The sequence below is a fragment of the Balearica regulorum genome, chromosome 20 (genome assembly GCF_011004875.1).
Source record: "Balearica regulorum gibbericeps isolate bBalReg1 chromosome 20, bBalReg1.pri, whole genome shotgun sequence".
Taxonomy (NCBI): Eukaryota; Metazoa; Chordata; class Aves; order Gruiformes; family Gruidae; genus Balearica; species Balearica regulorum.
Genome location: NC_046203.1, coordinates 6,573,580 through 6,592,740, shown reverse-complemented (window position 1 = coordinate 6,592,740; position 19,161 = coordinate 6,573,580). Strand labels below are relative to the sequence as shown.

Genomic DNA, 19,161 nt, shown 5'->3' with positions numbered 1-19,161 from the left:
TCTTATTGGCTGGAGGGGAGGCTGTGGGGGGAATGGTTCTGCCCCGCCGCGGTCGGCTCCGCCCCTGCCCAGGGTAGGCTGCGGCGCGGTGGAAGGAGACGCTGCCCTTCCGCGGCCATGGCGTGCGGCAGGGAGAGAGCGCGCCGAGCGGGGCTGCGCGCCCCCCCCGCCACGGTGAGTGGTGCCGGCCGCGATCGCTCGCGGGGGGCCGGGCCCGGCGGGCCGCACCATCGCTTGGGGGGGGGGGAGGGTGGCGGAGACGGGGACCCCCGGGTGGAACTGGGCCTGGGGTTTGGGGGGACGCAGCGGGGTGCAGAGGGTGCGGGTGGTGTCCTGGGGTGCATGGGTGCAGGGGGCTCGGGGGATGCCCTAGGGGTGCGAGGGGCCTGAGGGCCCCAGGGCGCAGGGGTATGGGGGGTGCGTGGGTGCAGGGGGTGTGGGGACGCGCCAGGGGAGCGGAGGGCCCGGGGAGCCCCGTTTGCAGGGCCCAGCTTGCTGCAGTGCCGGTACAGGGTGTCCCGTGGGGAGCTCCCTGCCTGGCCGGGGGTTTAACACCCCAGTGCCCGGGGGTGCCCGCGCTGCCTTGCCGTGGGAGGCTGTGAGGAGGTGCCCGGACAGAGGGATTTCCCTGGGACCTTGCCGCCTGTACCCCCCGCCCCAGGCAAGCGTAGTAATCTCTAGACTGTTTTCTGTGCCCAAAATTTCTTGCCCTTTGCTCTCCTCATCTCCGCTCTGGCCAAAGCATTGCGTTTAACCTTGTGGGGAGACCCTGTCCCCCGTGTCTTGTCCCTGCGGGCTGTTGGACCTTGAGACCATTTCCAAACGCGGCTCCCAGATGGGGGTTACGCCAACCCACGGGCCGTGGGGCGTGAGGTTGCTGTCAGCTGTGGGGTCAGGCGGGAACGGGGGGTCGTCACGCAGCTGTAACACCCGGGGTGGGTTCAGCTTGTGGTGCGGGGAGATGGCAGAGCCCGGTGTGGCCGGAGCGTGGCCACACGCCGGGTAAGAGCAACGTCCCCTCGCTGCGGCGGCTTGCTGCAAAGACTGGCCTGGCAGGGAGCAGGGCCAAAGGGTTTATAACTTTGTAGTGTTTAAAAGATGGTCCCCCCTGGTTTCAATACGTTCTTCTGCAGCTCTGTCCTTGACATGAAGCATGTCCCTCCTCCCCAGCTCCCAGCACGGCCAGCAAAGCTCTGCATAAACTCAAGCAGCTTTGAAGCCTCCTGGACAAGCACCCTTTAGTTGGTGGCTCCTGAGCAGGTCTTTGCACAGAAAACTGAGCAAGAGTTTTGCCAATGAAAGTGTCCATGTGGTTATTTGTAATAATTTTTTTTTTAATATGGGAACAGCAGACAAAATCCCTCCCAACCGTGTGCAGCCAGTTCTGGTGCATGTAGAAATCTCTGGCAGCTGTCGACTCCAAGGATGCTGCTGCTGTAGAGCAGTGTAAAAATCTGACCCTGTGGTTGGTAGGACAAGCGAAAAAAATAATTGCTGCTGTTGGTGAGAAGATGCTTTAGATCTCCCACCTGCTGCTCCAGGTGACCTGGTATGTTGTTTGTGAAGTGCAGTACGAGGAGGCACAGGTTGTGTGTTCCCTTTGCTCACCTGATTTTTCTCCTCTTCCTGCAGGATGAGGATTGCTGGATGAAGGGCAACTCCAGGGCTCTGAGCCAGATGTCAGAGAAAAGTTGGATTTCTTTGTGAGCAGCTCACGCAGTGTCCACAAGTGCCCTTCCCCTTTGTGGCTCCTGGAGGTGCTGAAATCCTTGTGCAGACATGGCATTTAGAAGGACAGAGGGAATGTCCATCATCCAGGCCTTGGCAATGACCGTGGCAGAGATCCCCGTGTTTGTTTACACGACGTTCGGGCAGGTACAATGAGCAGGAAAGGGTTTTCTTTTGGGTTCCTTGGATTTTTCTCTTTGGGGGTTGTCTGTGTTAGTTGTGAGGGACAGAGGCATGACAGGGTGATGCTGGGGGACCTGGGCAGTTTGAGGGTTTGTAGGAATTGCATGGAGAGTTTGCGGTGTGGGAGAGAGCTGTGCAGGGTGGGCTTGGAGAGAGGAGAGAAAGACTTCCATATTGCTCCCTGGGAGAACGCCCAGGTTCAACCTTTCTCTTTGTCAAAGGCACTAAAAAAAGGTTTTTGTTTTAAAGAAGAGTAATATATTTCCCACTTATAGTAAAGCAACACTTGGGGCAATAAAGCTCAGCTACAGACCAGGGTTTCAGACCTGAATTTGGGTAACCCATATTGCATCTGTTAAAGGCTCTGTGCAGATTTTGGGGTGTGTTTTGGTGATGAGGATTGAGACCAAGTTCTCCATGTTCTGTCAAAAGGAAGCTCCACAGTTTCTCTTCTGCTAAGTCTTAGTTGTGTAGCAGGGGCTCTGTTTCGTGGGTGGGAGGGGGAATGCCAAGGTGTCATGTGTTTTAGACTGCTTTAAAATAAAAAAAGGGTGGTAGAATTGTTTTTTCATTGTTGCTTTTTCATATCTTTTGTGTTTAAAGTCTGTCTTCTCTCAGCTGCGGCTCTCTCCAGGCCTGCGTAAGGTGCTGTTTGCTACAGCTCTCGGGACAGTTGCATTGGCTCTTGCAGCTCATCAGCTGAAGCGACGTCGTCGTCGAAAGAAGCAGATTGCTCCAGAGAAGTGTGGCTTCAAGCCTGGAGGGATCACAGTGCCCATCTTGCCAACCAGAAGGGTCTCCTCCGTGAAGAAAGGTTGGCCTTGCAAAAAGGGAAAATCCCTGAAAGCCGTTTGTGAGGGAGCAAAGAGGGTGTACAGGGAGTGATGGGAAGTTCCTGACAGCTGGGGGGAGAGGAAAGCAAACCATTGGTATAGTGCATCAATGCAGAATGAAATTAGAAGCCTGAAGCACAGTGCCATGCACACAGGGTTAGCAGAGAAAAGGGAGAGACCCTGCACTCAAAGCCCTTGCAAGAAAAAAGTGGCGCTGAGGTTTTCACCAAGGTTTGCAGTTCCCATCCCCCTACTGCAGAAAGACTATGGACCCGTTACGCCATGCTTCCCCCGATAATAACGGCCTGGGGCACGTGGTGACCTGGTTGCGTATTGATCTCAGTTATGCCAATACGGTGCCTGACCCAGGGGTCCCGCGCACAGCTGCGTTGGCGAGCTTGGGTGGTGGAGGGGAGGGTGGCCTGGGCCAGGCTGGGGAGGCGGCAGTGTCTGTCCAGCTCTACAGCAGCTCCCGGAACCTGGGCAGCTTCTTCACCTGATTGTATTGATTTTTGGGGTAAGGCTGACCCAGGTTCTCCGCAAAGCACTTTAGGGATTAAGCATTTGTTTTGTGAAACATATGAAAATATTTAAGTGGTTTTAATAATAACCAAAGGAGCGATGTCTGTGCTCTGCCTGGCCTAAGGGAAGCTGGAGGAGTTTCTCCTTGGTGCTTTCCACTTGTGCTTGTCTCTTGCCATCCATAAGCAGTGAATAAATATTCATTCCTCATGCTCAGATCCCCACTGATACCAGCTTTCTTAGTGTCTCAGAGCAAAACAGAGCATACAGGAGATCCGTGACTCATTTCTAGGTATTGGATGCTGCTTTGCCCATCTACAATCACACTTGACAGGGTGATGTTCCCCTCCCTGTTCACAGCTGCAGTGAACCAAGCCTAAAATCCAGTTTTTGTGTGACCTTCCCAACTGCAGGATACTCCAGCAAGAGAGTCCAGAGTCCTGGCAGCAAGAGCAATGACACGCTCAGCGGGATTTCCTCCATTGAGCCCAGCAAACATTCCAGTTCCTCCCACAGCCTCGCCTCGGTAAGGACCTTCTTGACTGGGCTGGGAGATACGAGTGCACCTACCTGTAACAAGATCACATCTGCTTGCACTGGCTGATGGATAATGCCAAAACTCTTGGAGCAGAACAGGTTACGGCGTAATTATAGGGTGGGTTCTGTATTAACCTCGCAGTGACTGTCTGGAGTTACCTGTTTGAAATCAGAGCAGCGTTTTCCTGTGGCCGAGAGCTCCAGGGTGCATCCCACTTCTTTGGCTAACAATGTGCTGCAGGAGGGACTTGCGTGTGGGCCATGGCCATGATTCCTCGGGGCTCTCCGGGACCCGCTCAGGGAGCGAGGCTGAGTTGTCACTTGGCCTCACATCAACGGGGAGCTTGTTTGCTTCTCTCTGCAGTGGGGGTTTGGTGGCCCAGCAGCCCCTGTGCCAGCACAGCCCTCCTGTGCTGGGGCTGCTCATGGCTTGTTTGATTGTTTAAACCAAATTAACTACCAAAATCGGATGGCTCCGATCAGGAAGCAGATTGAGAACACAGCCTAGTCATTCTATCTTCTCCAAAGCCAAAAGCACCTATAAATACAGGTAATTCAGGCTTGACCAGGCAGCAGAAGCCATCACTGATTATAGCCACGTCTTGTCAGATCAAACACAGAAGAACTGGGGAGCATTTGTGGCATCAAGACCTGTTTTACATCCCCATTGTTCAAAGCCTTGTACGCTGCTGTTGGAGCAGTGGGCAGCAGAAGTGAACCTCTGCAGCTTCCTGCACTGCTGCTTACTGCGAAACACCTCTTGGTGTCGCCTGCCAGAGTACCCGGCCTCAGAGGCTGGTTAGCAATGTTGGGGCACAAAGGGGGAAAAAATCACCCCATTGAAGGGAGCTGTCGGCCCGCAGCACCCTACGGTATGTGCAGGCATTGCTGTATTTTAGCTTGTCCTGTACGGTTGAAGCACCAGAAAGTTGCCAGAAATCTGTGCTGGCCAAAGTGTGTCTCCAGCAGGCGGCAGTGCCAGCACGGCTCTGAGAGTGCAGCCCTGCACCAGTATTCCTCTGGGGTAACTGGGATATGATGGAACGTGTCAGTGCGGACCAAGCTGTGTCCAGCTCTGGCCTCTCTCCCTCTGCAGGGACTTTCACATCCATTTAATTCCCCTGTGGCTTCTCCCTTCCCGCAGATGCTGTCTGGGTTTTGTATTGCTGAAGTCTGTTTCTCTTTAGATAAAAACTACGTAAATTTCTTTTTCCATTGCTGGTGCCTGGGAGGGGATATCTACATGGAGACGGGTCTATCCTGTACCCGCTTCGTTGTGTGGGAGCTGAGTGTCTGTGACACCGTACTCACTGCTTGTGTTACTTGATGGGAAAACAGCTCATCCTTCACACAGCTGCAGTTTCTGCCTTCTCTCTTGTCTCCTTCCTGGGGCTCTTCTTTGCTAACTAGTAAATGAGTCAGCAGCAGTGAACTGATGATTTGCAGTTCTGGATCTCGAGGTGATTTATTAACATTCCACAGAGATTAATCAATGGAGGCAGGGCAGGAACTCATCTGTCAGACAATTATTGTAGCTTTCTTCCTAGCATCAGGCTTACATTTGGACATCTTTTTCTAAGGCATATGAAAACACTGGTCATTGTTAGCATTTGAACCCAGGACTTTATTGGGTCAGACTTTAAAAGGCATTTATGCACCAGTGTGAAATTAGAGAAAGCTGATGATTTGCTGTGTGGATCTTAGTGCTCAGCCCTCCCAGGGGAAGGCTTGGTTACAAAGAGCGAGGTTTCCCCTGGCCAAAGTCCTCAGCTATATTTTTGCTGGTAATCCGTTCCTTTGTTTGCACTGTGGTCACTTCTCCCCACTTCCAGTGTTTTTTGTGCAGGCAGCTGGGGCTGACATAAACTTTCTAGCAAAATCATTGTGCCTTTGTACCGATTGCTTTGGAGCTTTCTCAGACTTGTCACCTCCATCAGTGCCCTCGTGTGAGTGCTCACAGTTGTACAGCTTGCCATTTCATAATGAAGCTGCAATGTAAATTGGTTGGGAAGGTATTTCCCACACAACTTTCTGTGTTTTCAAAGACACCACTGTGGTGCGGGGTGGAGAAGGGGATGACTTCTCACCTTGCCTCCCCTCTCAGCACCGTGTGGCTCTTGGCAGTTGACAGCATGGCATAAACCCAAGTGGGAGCAGGCCGGTAACCCTTGATACCTTCCCCTCCCCAGGCAAGGGAGTACTGGTAAGGGGGAGCACAAGGACAGATGTGGGGAAGGGAAATGGCTTATCATTCAGATTTAACTGGTGGTGGTGGTTGTGTGGTCTTAGTGCTGCTACCCTTGGAGAGAATTCAAAAGGCATTTGCTGCTCTCTGCTGCTTTCCCACAGATGGTAGTGGTCAACTCTTCAAGTCCAACGCCAGCATCAGCAGGGATGTGGGAGACCCAGGCAGTGGGGGATGCTGAAGCCATTGGTGATACTAGTGCAGAAAGCCTCTACGTTCAAGGTAACAAGGGTAACATCGCCCTGGAGGGTTATTTATCACTGTGAGAGCAGAAAGAGGGTGTAAATTGACACAGAGCATCAGCAGCTCAATGTAAAGCTCTGACAGGAAGGTCTCTCCCATTCTCAACTTAAACTCAGTCACTTGTTAGTTATAAAAATCCCATCTTCTCCTAAAGAAACATTTCTGTTTTCTCAGTGAATAATTTGCTTCCAAAATACTGTTCTCTGAGGAACAGGCTCACCTTGTGTGGAGAACAGTATTTTGGAAGTAACATGGTTGATGTTTAACCAGTTTTGGGATGTTCTTCTTAAGTTCTAATCCAAATTAAACCATGTTTAGAATCATAGAATGGGTTGGGTTGGAAGGGACCTCAAAGATCATCTAGTTCCAACCCCCCTGCCACAGGCAGGGACACCCTCCGCTAGACCACGTTGCCCAAAGCCTCATCCAACCTGGTCTTAAACACTTCCAGGGATGGGGCCTCCACAACCTCTCTGGGCAACCTGTTCCAGTGCCTCACCACTCTGACAGTAAAGAATTTCTTTCTAACATCTAATCTAAATCGACCCTCCTTCAGCTTGAACCCATTACCCCTTGTCCTGTCACTACACTCCCTGATAAACAGTCCCTCACCATCTTTCCTGTAGGCCCCCTTCAGGTACTGGTAAGCCGCAATTAGATCTCCCTGGAGCCGCCTTTTCTCCAGGCTGAACAATCCCAACTCTCTCAGCCTGTCCTCATCGGAGAGGTGCTCCATCATTTAAAAGGGAAAGGAATAGAATACATTTACTCTTTCTTATCAGTTGGGGAGAAGCTTTACTCTTTGCTGGATTGTCTGAGTGAGCAAAGACTCATGCTGTATCCCTTTGTTCCTGGGACTCTCATGGCTTGTATTCGATTGCATTGCCAGGCATGGAGCTGTTTGAGGAGGCCCTGCAGAAGTGGGAGCAGGCGCTGACCATCAGGCAGAGGGACAACGCTAGTACCAGCACCCCTGTGCCCTGGGACAGCAAGAAACAGCAAGAGAGCATGTCTGAGAACATCCCAGAGGTAGGCCTCCACTTTTCTCTTGCATTTGCCAGCTGGGGAGCATGCTGAAAGACCAGCCTGGTTGCTGGAAGCAGTAATTAGGAGGTTAAAAGAAGAGCAAATTAAGGGCAGAGTTGGGCCAGACTCTGTTTAAGAGCTGTCTATATCTGAGGCTTCCTTATGCAATGTGAGTGGGTGTTTTTAATTTCTTTTTCTTTTTAATAAGTCTCGCCCCCTCGTTCCCCAGCGTTTCTACCCACCTTCCAGCATCATGTCAGTCACTGTCATACAAGTTCTCCAGCAGCAGAGGCTGCGGTAGGAAAAGGCTGTAACAAATACAGTACCGGAGAGAAGGAAATAGCTTTTTGCCTGGCAGTGTTGTGTCTGTAACTTTTAAACACATTTGAAAGTGGAGATCTTGATGGTCACTATCACATCCTAGGAAACTGGACAGAGAAGCAGAGGCCAGCTGCCTGCATGTATTAATGAGTAAAGTGAAGTGGTAACTCGGTAGGAGCCAAGTATGCCCCTGCTCACTGAACAAATGGGTCAGGGAGATGTGTAACTTGTTCTGCCTACAGCTACAGAAACAAGTATTTTTAGGGCAACACCTTGTTGTCTTGCACTTGAGGATTCTGCAGGAAAGACCTCTGATAAGAGGAGATCCAAACTAGAAAGGCTCAGTGACAATCACAAAGCTAGAGAGAGCAGCTGTAGCTCAGGACTGTGAAAGGAGCTAAACTCCCAACTCTCCAGGAGTTCTTGCTGGCAAAAAGTGTTCCCAGCCCCTTATAAACAAGGCCTGGCGTCATAAGTGTGTGGGCTATTTGTCTTTTGTGGTGGATAATATTTATCCAAGTCAAATCTGGATTCTGTTGTTATTGTCTCTCGTTGAAGAGTCTTGTAGTATTTCTAAAACCGACTTAAAAACAGTCGATTCATTATCAAAATAGATTTCGTGCTTCTTGTTAATGCTTCTGTCTTCTGGGTGAGATACTCATGCAGACACAGGGGCATGAAGGCAAGATGCTGTGTAAGTCTTATTTTTCTCCCTCCCACCCACCCCCTTTTTTTTTTTCCCTATCCTCCTGTGCTGCTTACAGCAAACTTTGCTTACACCCAGCACCTTAATCCAAGGACTCTTACTCTGTTATCCAATTCTGGACACTCTGTTGTATTCATCACAAGTTTTCTGATGTGATTCCCTCTTGAAATTGGGCTAAAGTCACAGGTCAGGAGAATTAAATTACCTGTAACTCTTTAAAATACCTGTTTTTTGGGATGGTAGGTTAAAGTTCTTAAGTTCTTTCTTCTTTTTTTAACAGGAAACCAAAACTGTAAAGCTAAAAAGCCAGAGGGTTTGAATAGACTATGTAGAAGCTTCCCTCCTCTTGCATTATTAGCTGCATTGAGGGATTAATGAGTCCTCACTTTCTTTTTAATCATTTAATCTGCAAACTGTAATTCCATTTTACTGAAAATTTCCTTCCATATTTATGCTGTCAATCTGTCTCTGCCCAGCTGGCTAACTAAGGGTGGCATTTATGTATGTTCAAGGAGGAATCCCAGAAAAGGGAGTTTGCTGAGAAGCTGGAGTCCCTCTTGCACCGAGCCTACCACCTCCAGGAAGAGTTTGGGTCTTCACTTCCGTCAGACAGCATGCTGCTGGATCTGGGTATGGAAGCTGGGTTAGAAATGCTTTAGAAAACCAGTTTCTTTTCTGGTTTTATGTCTTTACTGTAAGCTAGGCATTGAAGTGGAGACAAAGTGCTATTTGTGGGGGTGGGAGGGAGAGCACAGTGGCTAAGAGGAGCAGTAGTCCATAAACTCCAACACGTGCAGCTTCTTCCTCTCCTCCAGAGAAGACTTTAATGCTTCCGTTGACGGATGGGTCGTTGCGGCTTCGGACAGATGATGAAGACAGCTCAATTTCCGAGGACTCCTTCTTCTCTGCAGCAGAGGTGACTTAAGTTTCAGCTGTGTGTAGCAGTCAAGCTGCTTGTAAGGGAGCCACAAGGGCAGTGCAGCCAAACACGTCTTGGTAGAGGAAGATGGTACAACATGGAGCAACAGCTCCGAGCTGGGAGGTTCATGATGGATGTTAGGAAAAGCTGTTTCATTAGGGGCATGGTACAGCCCTTTCCAACCAGCATTTCCATGTCATCTTCCTATCTACTGGAGAAAACAAGCTATAACAGCTAGGAAAGTACTGTAAATCTCATGTAATGTGGCTTAGTTGTGTAAGTTTTAGGGAATTTTGAGCTCTGTCAGAGCCGAGACAGCTTTGAAACTGGTGGGAAGAGGAATATCTTTGCATGAAATAATTGGCACTGATGCAAGTTTGCTAGCTGAAGAAGGCACATCTTGCTTGTGTGCGGTCTCTGAGTATTTACAAATATTTAATGACATCATTTTGTTCTTCCCATGCCTCTTGCCACCTCTACAGCTCTTTGACTCCCTCCACTTTGAGAAAATACCATTCCACCTCTCGAAGCCAGTAGCAGCCTATGAAGAAGCTCTGCAGTTAGTGAAAGAAGGGAAAGTCGCATGCCGGACGCTGAGGTAAAGCGCCAGCTGGAGTTGCGGGTCCTTGTGTCGAGGCTCCTTTGAGCGGTGTGAACACGTTATTTGCTTTTGAGCAGCCCTATATCCAGAATAAACCTTTGGGGACGGAAACTCTTAGCATCCTTCCTGCTAGTTTGGACTTCCCAGGGAACTACCCCCAGATTTTAGGGCAAGCGTTAAGAAAGGGTAGTAGTTGTCCAGGAATTTAGTAATGAGAAATGTGCCCGTTCCGTGTGGCTGGCTGGCAGAGTCCTGTGCCTTTGCAGAGGTGCTGTGGTTCCCCAGGGAGCTGTGCAAAGGGAATGCAGTTGTTATTTTCTCCTAGGCACAGACCGGGAATTAATTTTTTTAGGGGAGCGTAGCTGTTAGGAACACAGATATCGGGAGAGCTGAAATTTATGCAATACTTCCCCTTTCCCTCTAGGACAGAGCTCCTTGGCTGCTACAGTGACCAGGATTTCCTTGCAAAGCTGCATTGCGTCAGGCAGGCCTTCCAGGTAAGAACAGCTTGAGGCATGTTGTTGCCAGCAGCACGTTCTCCTCTGCCTGCACACGGGTGAAGTCTTTGCCCCTCTAGAGCAAGTATGAGCAGAAGCAGCAGCAGCAGCCCAAGCTCCCCTTGCTTAACTGTAATCCCATCCTGATCCATTTGGAGAGGATCCCCTGGTCCCCGTGCCCAGCTTGACTGGTGGTTACATGGCCATGGACACTGGTTTAGTTCTGGGAAGTGAAAGTTTGGTAATTTCAGAGCTGCCCAGGAGCTGCTACTGCCACTTAAGAGCTTTTCACTGGGCTGGAGTCAAACCTCTGAAGTGGAGGAGCAAGGTTTCCTTCTCCTTACTGTGACCTGCATCCTAGCAATGATGTCTAGAGCCTGAACAGCAGCTCTTGTGCCCTGGCCCCACTGCCACTCGGTGACTCCCGTGCCTCCATTCTTTCTGCTTTCAGTCTAATTTTAAACTCATTTCCTGGAGAGAGCAGTTTTGTTTTCTAGACTCCAGCTTATTAAAGGTTAATGATACTGGTGTATGCAGCATTGCTCTGCTTTGTGTCCTGTCATTTTTTCCTCCCAACTCAAAATTCATGTGGGCGTAGGTGCTCACAGGAGACCTCTTGTGTTCCCTTTGCAGGAGCTGCTGGAGGATGAAAGCAATCAACTGTTTTTTGGGGAGGTTGGGAAGCAAATGGTGATAGGACTGATGACAAAAGCTGAAAAGGTAGGAAGTTTATATAACAACTCAGCTGTATCCTATGAGCACTTGTTCCTCCATCCCAACCCAGAGTTTTTCCAGTGCCTTGGAAGGAGAAAACTTCATCTGTATGCTGGTGACTGTTGCAAGAAATAAAACGCCTGTGCTTTTAATCTTGTTCAACCAAATTCTCTTGAAAGAACCTCTTTGTGCAGCTCCTATCCACAGTTTGATACTGTGCCTCACTGGAGTGAACAGAGGGGACAGGCTTTGCATCAGTGATGGCATCATCTCAAGGAATATAGGAAAGGGAAAAGAGAGTCAAACCTTGCATCAGCCACATACCAGCTCTCAGATCACTGGCTTAGTCACTGGTCATCCCCTAAACAGGAGCGTTAGTTCCTTACTGGCCCAGTTTGCTTACAGGCATCTCTAGCTACTTCCTTGAAGAAAGTGCTTTGAGTCACAGCTGAACCTGGGGCTATCCATGCCTCCCAGAAGTAAATTCTCTTTCCACACAAAGAGTGTTTTGGCTAAAACTTCAGCCAATCAATCACATGTATTGATGTTGATGTTAGCTCAAAATAGAGTAGTCAAACTTTTTTGGTGAAATGTGCCCACAGCTGTTGTACCTTCTGAAGTGTTTTGTTTCTCTGCTCTCCCAGAATCCCAAAGCTTTTCTGGAAAGCTATGAGGAGATGCTACATTATGCACTGAAGCAAGAGACCTGGCTGACCACTCAGCAGGAGCTGGAGGGAAGAGGGGTTGGTAAAGACATTCTCTCTAGAAAGTTGCAGAGGAGTTGGAGGATAATGAATGTGTAGGAACGGCCCAGAAGTACATTGTTGGGGAGGGTGGGGGGAAAAACTGGCTGTTGGGGAGTTTAAACTTCATGGCAAGTCTTTCCTTCAGTAATGTTAGCGCTACTGTGGTTAAAAAAAATCAAAATCCCAACTTTTTCTAGAGAGCACAAGCTATTGTCTGTAGGTCTGTAAGATTTGTTTGGTGTTTGACTGGGCTTTTTCTGGCCACAGGATTAATAAGTCTCTTGGGCAGCCCTTCTCTAGGAGCTGTGAACTGAATGCACACAGTTCAGTCCTCCTGCCTTGGTGGCAAACTTCAGCTCCTTATGTTTTGTTACTTCAAGGCAGAAGAGTAAAGTCCATCTTTTTTTTTTTTTTTTAAAAAAAACCCCAACCTGTTTCCTTTACAGACTGTTCTGCTCTCTGACAGGTGGTGTGCATGAGTTTCTTTGATATTGTGCTGGACTTCATCCTCATGGATGCTTTTGAGGATCTGGAGAACCCGCCCTCCTCCGTGCTGGCTGTGCTGCGCAACCGATGGCTCTCTGACAGCTTCAAAGAGACGGTACGTTAATCAGGGAGTCCTTGTGCCAAGCATGAGAGCTTGGTAACAAGGCCAGGAAAGAGTATAACCTCAGCTGTCCTGTCTGAGCTGAATTTTCTCTTTAGTGCTTCAGGAATTTAAGGTATTTCTAAACAACAATCTTCTGGTACATGTAAATTGTTCATAGGAAAGCTTTCCTTATTTTGAAAGCATCTAGTTGGGTCCAATAGACTAATTTCTCTGGAAGCCTTTATTAGCGATGCCATGGAGATGTTAAAAGATGACGACTCATATTTTCATGAATGAGGATAAGAGGATCAAAATGGAGGGAAAATCATGGGTGGTTTATTCATTCTGGTGGTACCTCAGCAGACACTGAGGCTCAAATAGCAGTGCTTTCCTCTAGTCCTGGACTCCAGTTGTATGTTTAAGAATGATTAGTTTCACAGACTGAGATGATGATGATTGGGAGGCACCTTTTAACAGCTGTCTGCTTACAGGCTGCGTTCTGGGGTGTTTGGCAACTAGGTCGGATCATATTAGCCATCTTCAAAAACACATTAGCTTTTCTGGAATGGGTGTGGAGTGGCCAAATCTGTTTCAAGTTCACTTAGATTTTTGTCAGTAATTTTAGAATTGTTGGCACAAAAGGGCCACTGCTTTGATACTGTGATGGCAATGTGTTGGTAAAGTGCTTGTTTTCTGAAAAGTAATCCCAGTAACTGATGGTCTCTCTCCATTAATCATAGGCTTTAGCAACTGCCTGCTGGTCTGTTCTGAAAGCAAAAAGGAGGCTTTTGATGGTAAGCAAAATTCTTTCCCTTTTAATTAATCTAGTGTATTTGAAGCTGAAAAGATAACACCTAGATCTTGACAAAAGACAAAACGAGTGATAGTAAGACTGAACTGAATCACATTCTCTGTGATGCTTTAGAGCACCGGCGTCCCACCGTCACTGCTCTAGTGCCATGCCAGTGTTTTACTGAATCACTCTGAGTTTATTCTCCCTCTTTCTTAATGTGAGGATCCAAAAAAACAATGTTGCCTGTCTGGTATTCCCTCTCCCCACTCTGTGCTGCAGGAATGATCACAGACACCAAGCAACAAGGGGCTGCTCCTGAATTGCAGTTTCCCTGCTGGCAGTGCAATGAACGGCTCATACACTTCTCCACTTCCCAGCACTGACCAGCTAGCTATTACTTTATGCGTTTCCCTTAAATCTGTGGCTTTCTAAAGTATCATAGCAGATGAGTTCATGGACCTGGGGAACAGGAAGCCACAACTTGACAACCCCAGTTTTGCCATAGGGTCTGTGGCTTCTGGCGAGTTCTCAATTCCTATCCCACAACCAGCTGGTACAACTGGGTTTCCCTCTTGAGATGGTGCAAAGAGAAATGAGAGCGCTGGAAGCTGTATTGGTGCTGTCATGCAGTAGCTCTGTTGCAGATATTTGCATGTCCTTTCCTGGCTTGGTCTGGAGATTATAAATAGAGTCTATAAAGACTGCCTTTCATTTTCTTCTATTTATTTTCCTCCTGAAATAGTAGTCTAGAAACATGAAGACAGAAAGCTCTAGTCATCCTTTAAGGGATCTGAAAGATAACTGTAATTCTGCGGGAAGAGATGTTCTTAATTAGCTCTTAACTTCAGTTATTGAAGCACGGCGCTTTCTGGCATGGAATTTGGTAGCTGATATGGAATAAGCTGCTAATTCTGCCTGAGAACCGAGACCGACCAATTCTTCCCTTCCCTGTGGCAGGTACCAGATGGCTTTATCTCTCATTTCTACTCCGTATCGGAGCATGTCAGTCCTGTTCTAGCCTTTGGTTTTCTGGGGCCCAAGCAGCAGCTATCTGAAGTCTGTAGTTTCTTCAAGGTAAGATGGCTTTTCTGTACCTAATCTGTGTGGGACTCCTGCTGTCTTCTGGCTTAACGCTGCAGATGTGTGCTTTTGATGACTGACGTGGCATTAAGAAACTTGGCTCTATACAAAAGCCTTCTAAAAATCACTGGTTTTTGAGATGCAGATTGCTGAATTCGGCTTGATAAGAATTCCCAGCACGATTTACCATAGCTGATAGCAAGAATGTGTGATGAGATCAATTTATACCATCAGTATTGGAAAATATTATGGGTGCATATGCTGAAAGAATATGGTGTCTAAGAGTACATGGGATCTTACAAGTTACGTATTTGATCTCAAAGCCTAAATCTTCTTGTTCTTCTAGATAATATCACGAGAGGCTGCGTTACATTCATTAAATGTTTGTATGGACATTGCCATGGACATCAGCATTGCTTTCCTGACTTCAGGAGCTCTGCTGTCCTGTTTCAAAGGCATGAGGGGATCTAGCCACAAAAGTAATGCCCAGTCTAAAGCAGATCTCTGCTTGGATGGCAGGCATGCAAAATTTCTTATGGAGTTCTCTGTTTGCTGCAGTCCAGGTAGCTGGTATTGGCAGGTGAGAGGAGGTTTCCTTACTGTAAACATTCCTTTTGTCTTTGCAGCACCAGATAGTACAATATCTGAAGGACATGTTTGATTTGGACAACGTGAGATACACAACAGTGCAGTCGCTGGCAGAAGACATTTTGCAGCTGTCGCGGCGGCGCAGCGAGATCCTCTTGGGGTATCTAGGCACCGAGACTTCCCCTGAGATGAACGGCATGCTTCCTGGTGAAAATGAGCCGCTGAAGGAGCTCATCTGATGTCAGTCAGGGGAGGAAAACAGTTTTGTACAAGGACCTTTTTCCTCCCAGAGATGGATAAAAGTACCTGCAATGCTCAGTGATGGCAGCAAGATTATCTCAACACACAGCAACCTGGTGGGACCTTCTGCTTTTTGTAGCCAGTAGTGTTTGCTGGGATGGATCCAGGACCACTTGCCAGCTTATGGTTTGAATTTCTTCTTTGTTCCACCTTCCGGTTCTTTTTATTATTTTAATGTGTCATATAAACCACAAAATGCCTGGGCCCAGATTTTTTGCCCAGTTCTCTTGAATAGGGCAACATGTGTACCCGTTTCACCTGTGCGTTTTCTGGGAGATGATCCCTGACGTTTATGATTGTGTGTGGGAGCAGGAACATCATTGGTAGATTCTCCAGTTGACCCATAGCTTCTCAAGGAGGCTTTGTTTGCTTTGGGATTTTTATTATCGTTCTTTCTCTGCTGTGTTTCTACAGACATTACTGCTGATTTTACCTTATGTGTTTTAACACATGCAATGTGACTAGCAAAGATTTCTTTCCCAGGGAGGAAGAAATACTTCTGTAAAGCACTGAAGTAAAACACAGACTTTGGTAACCAGTCTGAAGCTCTAAGGAAGTTGGTCTGTTCCTTCTGTGTTGCTGCTCTTTGCGAGCCAGATGACGGGCTCTGTGCCATGGTCATCCTCGCTTAGGAGATTGCTGAGGACTACGTTTGCCCTGAGGCGAGCTAGTGTGAGGAAAGGGTGGACTTGCATCCTGTCTGTGCGTGCACAAAGTCTTTTAACATCCATCAAAGTGCCTTGCTGTATTTCAGAATAAGCCAGCAGCAGTTTTGGCTGGGTGGGAGGTGTGGGGTGTACACAGGCAGAGGGAACCGGTATAGTGTGGTGCCTCTTCCTTTTATGCACAAGGTAGTAAGAGGTGTTGGATGTGATGTACGAAAGGGGTTATGTGTGCAGATAGCTGGAGAGCTGGGATCAAGTTGCTAGAGAGGAAATGACTCTTTATAGTCTGTCAATCCTAAGAAACAGTGTAGTTGTGGGTATAGCTCAAATGCGTGTGTATGTATGACCTTGTCGTGCCGGGACAGGCTCTTCTCAAATAGTGTGATCCTGACTGCACAGCTGGCACCTGGAATCTGGTCGCTTTGGGACATGTGCAGAGTTGGATATAGGGCAGGATAGTGGCAGTGGAGTGTGCTGGACTTGAGGCAGTCCTGGCTTTTGTGTGAGGTTTGCAGTGATTTGCCAGGTCCTCTGTGGGTGCAATGCCACAGGTGAAGGCTGAGGGTCCAGCCTGTGCTTTCTCCTGATTCAGTCCACGTATGGCTCCAAGCCCCAGCCTCAGAATGAGGAGATCTTCAGGGAGAAGAAAATGAGGACACTCACAAAAACACAGGCTTCACTGTTTTGTTTTTTTTCTCCAGACTGACTATCCCTTCTGTCTGTTCCAGGTAAAAGGCACAGGTCTTAACTAGCCATATTTTTGCAACGAGGAAAAAAAAAAATAGTAAGAATCTGGAGTTTCCATGCGAGTGGAAAGTCAGTACATGGGCTTGGAGAATACAAATGTCTTCTTTCTTCCTCTTCAGTTATCTCATGGATTCTGCTGGTAAAAGCAGGAAGGAAGCAAGCAGGGAAAAAGTAAACAGGAGGATGTAAAAGGAGCAGATAAATGCTCCTGAGATGCTTGCAAGAGGGTAAGTGTAGAGCATACAACATCTGTTGCTGTATAAGCACATCAGACTGATGTGGCTTATCCTGAAGCCCAGATTAATGCAATAAATAAGACAGTGCTGAGGCAGAAGTGCAGAGCAGCTGACCCAAGTGGGGCTGCATGAAATAAACTGTTATGAGAAGGATTTAAGAGACAGCAATTGAAACTAGGAAAGGGCTCTGAGGTCTTGCTTCTGGCAGCGTGCAGTGAGAGAAGAAACAGAGGATGTTGTATTAGTATGGCACACCTGCTACATGTAAACTGTGATTCAAACGTACGTTATATTCTGAAAGCAAGTTACTTTGCCAAAAAAAAAGTTTATAGTCCTTTGTGCTCTTGTATGGCTGGTTTAGAAGAAGGAGTAACTTCAGCAGCTTTGTGTAGTGGTTAAAAAGATGCTAAAATGTGAAGATTAATGTAATAAGATGGATTGTAATTCTATACAATCAATGCTGTTAATTTCAGATTTTTAGAGTTGTTTTATGTGTATTTATTTACTATTTTGAGTGTCTTTTGGCCTCAGTGCTTGGTCTGCGTGCCTGCTTTGTGTACGGACAAGAACACCGGCTGCTGATTTTGGTCTTTTCGCATCCTGGTGGGAGAGGATACTGAAACAGGGTCCCCATGAAGCAAACACTAACTTGCACTGTGAAGCTAAGAAATTGTAAATTCCTAATCAATCAAATGGAAAAAACCCCGTTTTATTACAGCTTTATGCTCTTCCTTAGCCGTTATTGTAAATGGGGTACACTGTCCTCCGAGGGAAGGTAAAGAGGGATCTTCCTTGAGAAAATCCACAGCTTCTTGAAGGTTGAGTTCTCCCCCTCCACCTGCCAACACTACCTTGCTCCTGCAGAAGCTGAGACAAACTGATTTTCTCCTTACTGGGGAGGACGTTAAACTTCTTTACACCCTGTTTTGCCGTGCTATTTCATTGCTGCTCTTTCTCCCTTCCCAGTCCCAGCGTAGCTTGAGAGGAAAGACAGAAGAAAGGTGTTTGCAGCCTCTGAATGGCACTCAGAGAAATTCTTCAGTATTAGTAGCAGATGAGATACATATTCAGGTAGAATCTCTAGAGATAAGATATTTGCCTCTTTTAAAATGAAGCCTTATTCTCAAGGGGTTAAATCATTCTGGGCTGACACTTGTAAGATTTTAACACGGATGGGGATTTAAAATGGCTTAGCAGCTATGAAACAAAATCCTTCAATAGTTTCTGATGCTTAAACAGAATTTCAAATATGCATGACTTTCAATTTTTATGTAAAAGTTGTAACAAGCTTCACCAGTGGTTAAAGTACGTACTGAGTACTTTAGTATGTATATAGAGACTACACTAAATGGCTCTAGGAGGGTCTTTATAATCTTTTAAAGCACAAATACAGTAATAAAAAAATGCAAGGGAAAATCTGTCTTGTATCTGTGAGATCAGTGTGGCTTTGAAGAGCATGACTTGTGTTGTCTCATATATGGAGGTGGGAAAGCAGGATTTTATTTACCCCTCTTCAAGTAGAACATTCCTCTACCATATCTGAAACTAATGAATGTAAACTTGTGCCTATTTTTTCTTGATTTCCTAAAGGTGTAAAAATCTGTTCTTGTTTTGCTGCTTTCTTTTTTTTCTTTGCAGCTATTTTTTTTTTTAATACCTTTAATCTTAGGATGTGGGCATTACAAGTCAAATAAAACTTTCCTTCATTATTGTGTTTTTTTGTTTCTAAACTTCCTGGCAAAACTTGTCAGAAACTCAAGTCTTTGGTTTCTGATTTAGGTGACAGTTGTGGTGACACCTCTGGTGCTAGAGTGGTGGTATAAAACAAAGCTTGCTCTTACTAAAGTCAAAATGCTAAACTTGCAGCAAATAAACTTAAGGGTTTTGTTTGTGTGGGGAGTCTTCCTGGTTCTACTGAAGACAAGTCCGTAGATGGAGCAGGCTATAAAATACACCAGGCAACTTGGACTTTCAGCAGTGGCTGAAAACTGTGGGGTTTAATTTTTCAGATTTTTCTTTTTCTGTGGTGGTTTGATTGTGTTTGGGTGTGGTGTGGGGAGGCTAGCAGACTGTGATAAAGCGATAACAAATCCCAGTAAGGAGCAGAATCTTTTAAACCTTGTCCAAGTTCTCGTAACATACTTATCAGCCTCCCAAATTATGTGAAAGAAACCCAGAGTAAAGCCTGTGGGTTGGTATCAGAGATGCCCATCTGCTGAGCAATGCAGGAAGCTCATCTTTTCATTTTTCTCAAGTACTAACAGTATGTTTAAATACTTTCATTTTCAAATGATACAGAAACCAGATTGAATCAGATAGGCTGTTTGCTTCCACAGTGATTA

At 47.0% G+C, this 19,161-nt stretch overlaps 1 protein-coding gene across 4 annotated transcripts; it reads left to right on the top strand.

Annotated features, from left to right (window-relative positions):
- The first annotated feature begins 8 nt into the window (after window positions 1-8).
- On the top strand, window positions 9-18,525 carry MIGA2 (mitoguardin 2). Of its 4 annotated transcripts, none has more exons than XM_075772210.1 (17): window positions 9-174; window positions 1,171-1,260; window positions 1,633-1,875; window positions 2,515-2,725; window positions 3,680-3,792; window positions 6,153-6,270; window positions 7,181-7,320; window positions 8,857-8,974; window positions 9,160-9,260; window positions 9,746-9,861; window positions 10,289-10,361; window positions 10,995-11,081; window positions 11,720-11,818; window positions 12,288-12,422; window positions 13,151-13,204; window positions 14,161-14,277; window positions 14,910-18,525. In XM_075772210.1, exons 3-17 carry the CDS (start codon window positions 1,780-1,782, stop codon window positions 15,108-15,110), a joined length of 1,779 nt encoding a protein of 592 aa, XP_075628325.1. In that variant the 5' UTR covers window positions 9-174; window positions 1,171-1,260; window positions 1,633-1,779; the 3' UTR covers window positions 15,111-18,525. The 4 variants fall into 4 exon arrangements, with proteins under 4 accessions (XP_075628325.1, XP_075628326.1, XP_075628324.1 ...); XM_075772209.1 differs by having other exon boundaries at window positions 82-174; window positions 1,134-1,260; XM_075772212.1 differs by having other exon boundaries at window positions 82-174; window positions 1,134-1,260; window positions 2,530-2,725; window positions 14,910-17,719.
- The last annotated feature ends 636 nt before the right edge of the window (window positions 18,526-19,161 follow it).

What these genes read in the sequence shown, in the direction of transcription:
- MIGA2 (XM_075772210.1), top strand. Translation starts at nt 1,780, where the DNA reads ATGGCATTTAGAAGGACAGAGGGAATGTCCATCATCCAGGCCTTGGCA. An exon ending in CAAAAAGGAGGCTTTTGATG is followed by an intron (nt 13,205 to 14,160) that starts GTAAGCAAAATT and finishes TCCCTGTGGCAG; the next exon opens with GTACCAGATGGCTTTATCTC. An exon ending in AAGTCTGTAGTTTCTTCAAG is followed by an intron (nt 14,278 to 14,909) that starts GTAAGATGGCTT and finishes TTGTCTTTGCAG; the next exon opens with CACCAGATAGTACAATATCT.